Raw genomic sequence first — 10,869 nt, 5'->3', positions numbered from 1 at the left:
GGTTGGATTCCGTCTTCTCCGTCGCACTATTTTGCATCTCCCATGGCTGAATCTGGTGCATATGACAACTGTATTTTATCTCCTTACCTTTGGGTCTAATTTTGGCTTTCGAAATCTTTGATTTTTGAGACTTGGGCTTACGACAGTGCTCTAGGATTTGGCATTTCGATTCGATCTTTTTACAATGGATTTCGAAAGGCCATGGCTTATGATCTGTGTTACTTTTTGACTTATTGGAGCTATGAATCTTTTGGGGTTTTTTTTTTTTGAATCCGAGTGCTTGGCACTTCGATTGATTGTTTATGATTCGAGGGGCTGTTGGTTATTCATTGTGCTTGATATTTCAAAATCTTCTTTGTGATTTTGGGGCTGTTGGTTATTCACTATGCTGGGCATTTTGATTGATTGTTTGTGATTTTGGTGCTGTTGGTTATACACTGTGCTTGGCATTTCGAAATCTAGTTTGTGATTTTGGGATTGTTGGTTATGATCTGTGCTTGACATTTCGATTGATTGTTTGTGATTTTGGGGCTGCTGGTTATTCACTATGCTTGCTATTTCAAAATCTTGTTGGTGATTTTAAGGAATTCATATTTGTATAATTTGCTGGTCTGAGACATTAAGAATGTGATGTTTGAGGAGTGTTGTGTTAGATATGACCTGCTGTGAGCAATTTAGATAAATTGCTTGTTGGTAGTCTTGTAGAATGTTGTGCTAAGGGGGGACTTCTTGAGTATATCTCCATAAGCATTTTATAGTTATTTGCTTGGCATGATCTTGAAAGTTAGTCATTTGAAAGTTAAGCATTTTTAGTATATCTTTGGTAAGCAACTTTAGTCATTTGAATGGTGGGGTTTATATATCTTATTTGAACAACATTCTCATGAAAACAAGTTATATATATATATATATACACACACATTTTAAATTGACATTTTGTTTTGGGAGGTTCGAAGTAGAGCATGCAATTGACATTTTATTATGTTTACCGTTACTATTATATATATTTTTTTTTGTGCACTTGTCGTACTTCTATAGTAAAGTCGTACTTCTCTATTACTTGTGAGCTCTTGGTTCATTGTTTGCTTGGTATAGACTTATTAACACATGCTTTTGTGCAGGAATTCAAAATGTTACTGTTAGAGAAATGACATAAAATTTTATTGTCAATACGTGGATAGGTATTACTGTTAGAGAAATTGAAAAAAATATTATTGTTTTATAAAAATGAAAAAAATATTACCATTAGACAAATGCAAATCAAATTATATTACTCAAGTATATGCGGAATAAATTATTTTAAAAAATACCATCGCGTTGAAAAATGCACATATTAAAAAAAATTATTATTTTTAATACCAATGTTAGATTGAAAAATAATACTGTATCATGGAAAAAAAATTGTATAAGTATTTATAAAATTATTAAAATGTGATATTTGAAAAGAAGAGAATAAGACAAAAGAGTTAATGGTTAAGAATAGAAATGGAAGTGAGAGAAAAAGTAATAAAGAAATAATAGAAGAATATTATTTTAACAGAATAGAAAAAGGTTAAGGAATGAGATGTAGAATGTTTTTTGAAGATGAGTAAAATTTAGGATAAAATTATAGAGAGTATTTTTTTTAGCTAAAATTTAAGGAACCAGATGAGAATATTCTTAGTGATTTAAGAATTGAGATATTAAACTCAGTTTAAAATTAGATTTCAAACGGGGCCTAAGACTTGCATTCCCTCAATCTGTCAAAACGTTGTGACGTGCATCCTCTGTTAAAGTTGTGATGCGTCAACCTATTTTGTATTCAATCTTAATGGTAAAAAATTGACGAGAGTGCTATGTATTAATACTCTTTATATCTAAGTGATGCTAGAGCCACCGCTGGAAGCCACCGCTGGCTCTAGCATGAGTTTTTTTATGTGTTTTTTTTATAATTATTTTTATATAAATGTTTTTAATAATTTTAAATATTTAAAAAAAATAAAATAAATTTATAATATAATTAAAAAGCACTTCTTTAATCATGAAGTAAAAAAAATTATTAAAAAATACTTCCTTAATCACGAAGTAAAATAAAATATATTTTTTTTTTTACTTCATAATTAAGGAAGTATTTTTTAATCATATTATAATTTTATTTATTTATTTTTTAATATTTAAAATTATTAAAAACATCTATATAAAATTAATTGTAAAAAAAACACATAAAAAAATACATGATAGAGCCCAACGGTGACTCTCAGCGGGAGCCACCAGCGGTGGCTCTATCATTTTCCATATAGATATATAGAAGGTGTAATGTGTCAGTTCGAAATCAAATTACAAACGGCATATAACACCTGTCTATTGAAGGGTGGGATTGTATTGGCAGCTCATTTAGGCTCCGTTTAGATTGAGAGATGAGATGAGATGAATTGAGATGATTTGTAAATAATAATAAAATTTGTGAGTTGAGATGATTTTTAAAAATTTTGTGTGTTTGAATTGGAAGTGAGATGAAATGATTTTAAATTATTTTAGAGGATCAGATAGATGTGGGTCCCACAAATAATTGTATAATATTTATAATAATTTTGTTTTATTTATAAATAAGTAATAATAATTTTTTAAATTACATACCCAATTTTTTTATATAGTATAATTTATAATAATATTATAAGATGAAAATAATTTTATAAAATCAAATTATATAAAAAGTATTATTAACTCAAATTTTTAACATAAAACAAAAATATAAAAAATATTATTTACTCAAAATATTTATATCAAATTTTTGTAAAATCTTGTACTAATAATAAAAAATATTAATATTTTTATTTAACTTTAATTTGATTTTATATCAAATTTTTATTTAACGAAATCGAAATTGTAATCATGCAGAGAGCCTTTCTCTTTCATCTGAAGATGGATTTTCTCTTTCATCTGCAAAAGCAAAATCAGACTGAAAAGTGAATAACATAATACCCATTTTGTCGTTAGTGAACCCATGTGAAAACATAATCTGAAAAGGAAGTAATTGAAGTTTGGATTGAAGATAACTTTACGGTATGAGATGATCTCTCAATTCAAACTGGGGCTTAAAGTTTAAACCCTTCAAAAATAGAGAAATAAAGTAGCCACTATTCCCATGCCTCCAACCCTGATCGTTGTCTAGTTCCTCAATGCGATTTGAGCTTTGGGTGTTGGGGGCACTGTTCTCGACTAACGGGTACTTAATTTTGGATGTTATATAAGAGTATTTGAGATCATAGTAATAAAATAGTTTATTAATAATAATGAAATTATAGTAAATAGTTTGTGAATAATAATGAATTAATATCATGAATTGGTATAAGCAGCCATACACAGCCTTAATAGATTATCATCATTCCTTCAAGGCCGACATGCATACACAGTCGATCGGCAGGTTCCGATATTGAATTAAAAGGTCTAGATCAGCACTGAAAATCAACACGTTAGAAAGACAGTTGGGAGAATTTGAGATCCTCGATCTTATACGTCAGACACCATGCGAATCCATACTTACATAATAACTACTTCCAATTTATAATTCCATACAGATTATCATAACGTCTGTTTTCAAGTTGTTACATTCTCCTTATCTGCAGTACTCGGAACCAACTGGTGATACAACAGGCATTGAAATCATAGACGTTGCGGCGTTCATCATTTCCCATTTGCCCAAGTGCATGCCCTACTGATCATCCACTGATGCTGCTGCGTCACATTGACAGTTATGATATGAGAAAATGCATATATAGCAATTAATTGCATGGATCGAGTTATTGATTGTGTTTAACTGAATCCAAGAAACCGAAATTCTCTCCCAAGGACGGACGTATCTCCCAACTAGGTGGAAAGAGTTAATGAAAAAACCCGGAACGATCATATATGGAAGCGATCTGTCATCAGCATAAAAGTGGTGACGGTGATGAATATTACAGCCAGGAAGTGAACACGAGACTGATGCCCTGCATTTCCTGGCCGGGGAAATTCGAGGGGAAGCGCACATTCTTCCCCATTGAAAAGCACTCTTGACGGGAATCCATCACCACGTTGGATATCTAAACCCGGCGTGTGTTTCTTTGAGAATGATATCACTGATTGCTGCTTTCCGGGCACTCTTGGCTCATTCATTTTAGTCCCATTTGTCTCTCCCATCAAGAAACTCAAACCCTGTAAGCCTTGAAAGAAGATGGTATTGTTGATATCTGGCAGACTGGTGCCGTTGAAGGAGTAGACCTTTTCGAAACCAGGAAAGGCGGCCTTCTTCATTTGAATCGCAGTGTACCAGTCCTCAAAAGGGGTGTCGTCCCAGTTGAAGAGTGTAACTCGAGCTGTCCATCCATTCCTGTAGTCGGTGTCAATATGCCAATTGATGCTAACCCCGCAGTTATCCGGACAAGGTAATGGGTTTGGTACAGGATAGTGTTTGATTTTAGCCCAGGCTTTTGCTTTCTCCGTTCTGTTTGCAAAAGGCACGAGGAGGGCCTCTGCAGGGAGAAACATTGCGCGGGCATTCTGATTGCAAGTGTCTGATTCCTTACAACCGCAGGCGCAAGTGTTGCAAGGAATGACACTGGCATTGTAGTATGCGGAAAACGAAACACAACATCGAGCTTGCTTAACCTTTGGACGTGTAATGTTGCATACCACTTGCCAACTTGCAATTGCAGAAATCGTAGCCTGAATGCCACTTGGGTCAGGAAACTCTGTTGGATCAACCCTAATTGGAGGGCCACACTTATAGTGAGGATTAACAACTCCGACGATACTCCATTTCTGGGGTGGATTGAGAGCAGTCCGGTTCAAGTCGGGAGGGAGCTTATAAACTTGTAATTGGAAAATAGACTTTGCTTTGTTCTCATCCATTAGTTTTGGCAAGATGGTGCCATTTCTGCAGCAATAAGGTAACTTCCCAACTTGGGTATCATTTGCAAGATAGGGAGGGAGATCAGTAATGACTGGCTTTTTATCACAGTTCATGACTTGAGAGAAGTCGAGATCTGAATAGTAAACGCCTGCAGGACCATAGATGCAGCCGGAACCGTCCTTTTTGTGAGTGTAGGCTCCTCTCATAGTGGAAATGAACTCTCCTCGCATCCACTCCCAGGTCAAGTTCCAGTGATCAAGACGGCCTAAGGGGTGATTGTTATCGATGGTCACTTGGGCTAGATAGTTCATTGGATAGGCTTGGAGCACGTCGTATGTCAAAGAGAGGTCGCCATCCTGACGAGGCAAGAATTTCGTCTTTTTTAGTTTTTTGGCCTTGTATTTTGGATCCTTTGTACAGCATACTAGCATCGAGCTAGGCCCTGCATACGAAATTAACAAATTTTGCCAAAACTTCATGCACGAGTCAAATCTTGCCAAAATGTCACCATGTTTTTACCCTTCAAGGGAAATATATTGAAAAGAATTCGTGTGTGTGTATATATATGTATACATAGTCCGTTGAAGAACAACAACGAAGAAAATGCTTTTTGATTGGATTGTTGAAAAATGAAACGATGAAATTTCTGCTGAAAATTTTCAGAAGATCAATATCTATGATTTTTTTTGGAACCCGAGCGAAGAAAACATCTATGATTACATAATGCCAAATTATCCTTCTCTCAATTGATTTTCTTTTTCAGTTTTTGTTTGCATCAAAAGTTTGTTCACGGGAGAAAAAAAAATCAATCGGTTTGATCTTTAGGCCAGCTGATACATGCACCAAATATGAACCTTAGAAATAAACAAACTTACCACGACGACGCGGTGCCGGACATCTATACCCATCATTTTCAAGTCTAATTGTCTTTGGCATCGGCACTCCCGGCGGTTTCACCCCAAATTGCGTTCCGATGATATCGACCTTCACCTGAATCTGATCAAGATCCTCGGCCGTTTCGATCGAGGTCTTCAAGTTTGCCATGGGATATCCAACCAGGTACGTCCCATTCCCGACCGCCGCCGGGAAATCACTCGAGTCTACCAGAACGGCCCCGCTAGCAGACACCAGTAACTCCTTGTGCTGAAATCCTATGAACATCTGCCACGCCTGGAGCTCCTCCTCCCCGGCATTCAATATAGTGGCTATGGACTTAAACGCCCACGCCTGTGCGCTCGCGTTCTTCAAGTGCGGGAATTCCTTCTTGCGGGAAATGAAGGTGTACGAGAGGAAGATCCCATTGCAGTTGTCCTGCTCGGGAGGTGGAGCCGAAGGCACGGTGTCATCGTAGTCTTGTCCATGACAAACCTCAACTCTATAAAACAACACAAATAGCATGAAAAATGTTACGGAAAAAGGCCATGCATGTTGCCATGCAAATCTCAATATTCCTGATGATTTTGTTCTCATTGCTTGCTTATAAGTTTTGTGAGGATTTTCGGGTAGAAAGGGAGTTGCGGCGTCGGCATAAAGACGCCGCAAGAAGAAGAGGAGGAGCAGGGGCAGGAGGAAGAGAGAGTTTGAGGAAAACCCTGGTGAGAGGTGAAATGGTTACAAGAAATTAAAGAGAGACGGAGAGAGGAGACTGAGTCAGCTGAATATCTTCCGCTAGTTTTAGCATGGGACGCGGAGAGTTTACAGACATGATAGTGTATATATAAATAAATAAATATATATAATTAGTGTATTAACAGAAGAATTAGGGGTTGGCTTAATTCAATGCTTGGTGTAGGCCAGCGTTGTAACTGTATTTAACAGAAAAACATCGTCAGATCTATCAAAACATCCACGTCATCATCATGAGTTGTCTAAATTAAACCCAGAGACATGCAGCTTTCTCCCTCTTGCGTTGCATGCCCAGATTATTAATTGTTCGATCCCATGCGAGCAAAGCTTAATTTTTTTTTTTTTTTATATTTTATATTTTAAGTTCGATTCTTCACATTAATGTTTTAGCAGATGATGATGAGCGGTGGTGAGGATCGTTGGATGGAGGACAGACAGTCGAGCCAAACAGGTAGCTGCTGCATGCAGTTGCTTCGTTCGCGGGCATCTTCTAATTGCGATGATCCTACAACTTTATAATGTATATATAAAACAAAAGCTAAAATGCATGGCAAATGCTAGCATCCGCACTGGCTTCCAAGTTTCAGCGAAGTCATAACACACACACACACAGAGCTAACAAAAAGAAAAGATACATGAATACGCACCCACATTCTTCATATACATATATATATATATATATATATATATAGTCACATCAACCATCCATGCACCACCACCAGTACACATTAATTCCAGTCAACCTGGATAATTTATTTCCGGCATTTTTTCATTTCATTAATTAACAAGATCACTAAATTATTTGCTTTATGCGTCGGCAGTTTCAACAGAATCTGCAGCAGCAAGGATCAGCTCCGGGTGGATGCTTCCAACATATGAACCATCAATTGCATTGGGAAGTCCCAGCGACTTCAAGGCCAAGTGAGCTGCCTTTTGCCCTGATATCATCATCGCTCCAAAGGTGGGACCCTGCATTACTCCCAAATTATACAAAGGTTACAATTAATTCAATATTAATCACTTCAAATTTTTTTTTAAGATAAATCATAAACAAATCTTATAAAAATATATCCCATACGGTTTTATTAAATGATATATTAGATGTATTTTATAATAAAATAATTTTATAACCTATTGTATCATATCAATTAGCAATATCACTTGATGGGTTTGCTTTTATGAAAATTTTTTATAGCTAAAACATTTCTTTTTTTTTTTAATAATCAATTCCTCGCTTTTAATAATATTGGTAACAATGCTCTTTAATTATTGTGTAATTTTTGAGGACAAAACTATTTGAGGGACCATTACCTTTCAATCTCTATTCTTATCTTTAAAGTGTATAATATATATACATGACTGATAAAAGGGTACTGCAGCAGCCCAACATGCACGACAAATACATGTTCAAAGCATCGCTAGAGCCAGCGTTGAGCCAACTTTACTACAACTGTTCCCCGTTAGCTTGACTTGGTAATGGATTCAGTTTCCGAATCATTTCTACTATAGAAAATCTTAAGAAGGAAAGGAAACAGAGAACAGAAATCCTACATTAATAATAGTCAATGGACGACCTACTGATCGTGCTACCAATAAATCATAAGCCATCCACGTACTGTGGCCTTTCTGTGTGATTAGGGCCTTTCACACGCCTATCACATTCTGTGTGATTAGGGCCTTTCACACGCCTTTCTGTGTGATTAGGACCGAGGATGGGATAGACCACAAGGCCAATTCGCTTATGTTGGGTCCACGCGCGCCCTCTATGATTGTCACGAAGGGGACAGACCACAGCATAATTGGCTAATTAGCCCTACCAAAATAAAGGCTAATTAAGTAGCAGCTAGCTTGTTTTGCGTCCACTTCCTCTAATATAATTGCGGCTGTCATATCAAGTTAATCTAAATCAATTCTAACGAGTAACATATCGGGCGGTTTGCAAAGAGCTAGAGGGTATAAATTTGATGTCCCAAAATACTCGTCCCCCAAGTGAGTTCTTGATGTCCATGTTCAAAGAGATCAGTACCGTATGATTTCAATTTTCAAATGATAAATATAAAATACAAGCATATACGAAAAGGAGGAAACATACCATTCTTGGGGATCCATCAATCTCAGCAACTTCCATCCCAGTGACAATCATCCCAGGCACAATCTCCCTTGTGAGCCTTACAATAGCATCCTCGGCGGCATTCATGTCCAGTGCCTTCATCCCGGGCACGCTGTCAATCATCCCAATACTCTTTAGCCTCTTGACCCCAGTGGCACCGAAAGGCCCGTCGTGGCCGCACGAGCTCACCACCACCTTGGCCTCCATTACGTTAGGATCCATGCACGACTGCGTGTCGTGGTTCATCGACACCAGTGCCCAGTTCGTCACCACCCCACCAACTCTCCCTCCCTTCACGATCAAGTCCTCGGCCGCCACCGCGTTGAAGAGCTTCACGTTGGGGCGAGCCAAGAGCTTGCTCATGATGGTGGAGGTGAAGAGCGCCGCGTGTTTGATCACCACGTAGTTGTCTTGCTCATCATATTCGATGCCCAGCTCGTTAAGGAACACATGCGCTGGTTTGCGCACAACCTATATATATATATCGAGATTCAATAAGGTTTAGTACTTAGCATGGGCGTACTCAAAATCTTTCACAAAACAAATTTTTTATTTATAAAATATTTTGAAAAAAAAGGACTGATATTAACAAAGAAACCGTCCGAAAGATCCAAATAATTAATGTACATAACAACAATCGCAGCATCCAGATGTTCTAGCTATAATTTTGTTTTATATACATCATTACCATAGCCGAGAAGAGCTGACCGCCAAGCCACGCACCGCCACCTGGGCTGACAGACTGCTCGATGATGGCCACCTGTACAGACGGGTTCTTGCTGAGCTCGTAGGCGCAAGACAGGCCGGCAGAGCCAGCACCCACAATGACAACGTCAGTGTCGGCGTACGTGATCATGTCCATCATGTACCGCCGTGTCATCTCGCGGGAGACGATGGACTCCTTGATAGGCTCGAACCTAAACTCCTTGAGATCGTAGGGTTGGGATGAAGAGGCAGACTCGGAGATGAAGGGTTGAGCGCCAGACTTGACGGAGAGGAAGCGGAGGGAAGGTGGGGCAAGACGGGTGCCATGGAAGGAGGACGAGCTGTCAAATAGAGCGAGTCTCTGTGGTTTGAAGGTGAGGGAGGAGGCGATGGTTGCCATTTGATCGGCCTTTAACGACAAGTCGGTCGTTTAGCTTTGTGGGGGAAGTGTGTGGTTATGGAGGCAGAGAGGCGGGTGGAAGTGTATTTATGGAGGAAGAAGATGATCAGGAGAAGGAAATATGGGAAAAGAGAAAGGGAGACACGTGTGGGAAGTGTTGAGAAGTTTTACTAAGTGCATGAATAACTCATCTTAAATTTCATAAGGAGTTATTTTATTTTTTTTAATTAAATTTGTTTTGAAGAAAAATTAATATTTTTATATAATATTAAAGTAAGTTAATCTATAATTAATGATAAACTTTTACGATCTATTTATAACGATGGTATTGAAAATATCGACCTCTACACCAAAAAACGTGTTGAGAAATTTCATACAATTTAAAAATAAACTTATCCTGAGTTAATTTATAAGGAGTTGTTTCACTTTTTTTTATTAGATTTTTTATAAAGAAAAATTAGTGTTTTTATAAGAAGATTATAGGATATGAAGGGTGTAGAATGGTTGAGCTTAGATAAACAAGTGGCATCCATTAAGCAGTAGTACTACTGCATGGTGCAGTGCACTCAAGTGATCCAGTCCGCGTTGGCTGGGCGAGTACGTTTGGATAGTGAGAAGTGTTGAAAAGTGTTAAGAATATTTATAAATAATAATAAAATATTAAATAGTAATAAAAAGTAAGTAAAAAATAATGGATAATAAAAAAGTAAGTAAAAAGTAATAATAAAATAAAAAATAGTAGTGAGAGTACTTGAAGTATTCTCACTTGCCAAACATAATCTCGAGACGTTTAGATTCGAAGATGATTTGAGATGATTTGAAATGAATTAAGATAGATTATGAATAGTAATAAAATGAATTGTAAATAGTAATGATATTTGTGAGTTAAAGTTATTGAATAGTAATAAATAATAAAAAGTAAATTAAAATGAGTTAAAATGAATTGAAATAATCTGCGAATCCAAACGTCTCTTGAGAGAGAAGAATGCTTTCCACAGTGCGTCACTGTGACTGTGAAACTGCTTTTCAGTACTTTTTATTTAACGTATTTCATGTGTGCTATAGTTTTTGATGGGTAGCTTTTGGCAAACATCTTTTGTCGTTGCCTGCGCAATGAGAGAGGCCAGTAAAAGGAATCAATAAAGAGAAAATGATAGT

General features: G+C 37.1%; 2 protein-coding genes across 2 annotated transcripts; both read right to left on the bottom strand.

Moving 5' to 3' along the window:
- Positions 1 to 3,755: 3,755 nt before the first annotated feature.
- Positions 3,756 to 6,578, bottom strand: LOC108983686 (COBRA-like protein 10). The gene is made up of 2 exons (XM_018955417.2): positions 5,746 to 6,578; positions 3,756 to 5,312 (listed from the first exon to the last, which is right to left on the bottom strand). Exons 1-2 carry the CDS (start codon positions 6,338 to 6,340, stop codon positions 3,883 to 3,885), a joined length of 2,025 nt encoding a protein of 674 aa, XP_018810962.1. The 5' UTR covers positions 6,341 to 6,578; the 3' UTR covers positions 3,756 to 3,882.
- A 550-nt stretch (positions 6,579 to 7,128) lies between these two features.
- On the bottom strand, positions 7,129 to 9,864 carry LOC108983682 (thiamine thiazole synthase, chloroplastic-like). The gene is made up of 3 exons (XM_018955405.2): positions 9,295 to 9,864; positions 8,589 to 9,077; positions 7,129 to 7,465 (listed from the first exon to the last, which is right to left on the bottom strand). Exons 1-3 carry the CDS (start codon positions 9,709 to 9,711, stop codon positions 7,304 to 7,306), a joined length of 1,068 nt encoding a protein of 355 aa, XP_018810950.2. The 5' UTR covers positions 9,712 to 9,864; the 3' UTR covers positions 7,129 to 7,303.
- Between the last annotated feature and the right edge of the window lie 1,005 nt (positions 9,865 to 10,869).

Source organism: Juglans regia, chromosome 2 (genome assembly GCF_001411555.2).
Source record: "Juglans regia cultivar Chandler chromosome 2, Walnut 2.0, whole genome shotgun sequence".
Taxonomy (NCBI): domain Eukaryota; kingdom Viridiplantae; phylum Streptophyta; class Magnoliopsida; order Fagales; family Juglandaceae; genus Juglans; species Juglans regia.
Note: the sequence above shows the minus strand (reverse complement) of the source record. Positions and strands in the feature narration are given on the sequence as shown.

What these genes read in the sequence shown, in the direction of transcription:
- LOC108983686 (XM_018955417.2), bottom strand. Translation starts at nt 6,340, where the DNA reads ATGAGAACAAAATCATCAGGAATATTGAGATTTGCATGGCAACATGCA. An exon ending in TCCGGCACCGCGTCGTCGTG is followed by an intron (nt 5,313 to 5,745) that starts GTAAGTTTGTTT and finishes TTTCGTATGCAG; the next exon opens with GGCCTAGCTCGATGCTAGTA.
- LOC108983682 (XM_018955405.2), bottom strand. Translation starts at nt 9,711, where the DNA reads ATGGCAACCATCGCCTCCTCCCTCACCTTCAAACCACAGAGACTCGCT. An exon ending in GTCAGCTCTTCTCGGCTATG is followed by an intron (nt 9,078 to 9,294) that starts GTAATGATGTAT and finishes ATATATATATAG; the next exon opens with GTTGTGCGCAAACCAGCGCA. An exon ending in TTGATGGATCCCCAAGAATG is followed by an intron (nt 7,466 to 8,588) that starts GTATGTTTCCTC and finishes GGAGTAATGCAG; the next exon opens with GGTCCCACCTTTGGAGCGAT.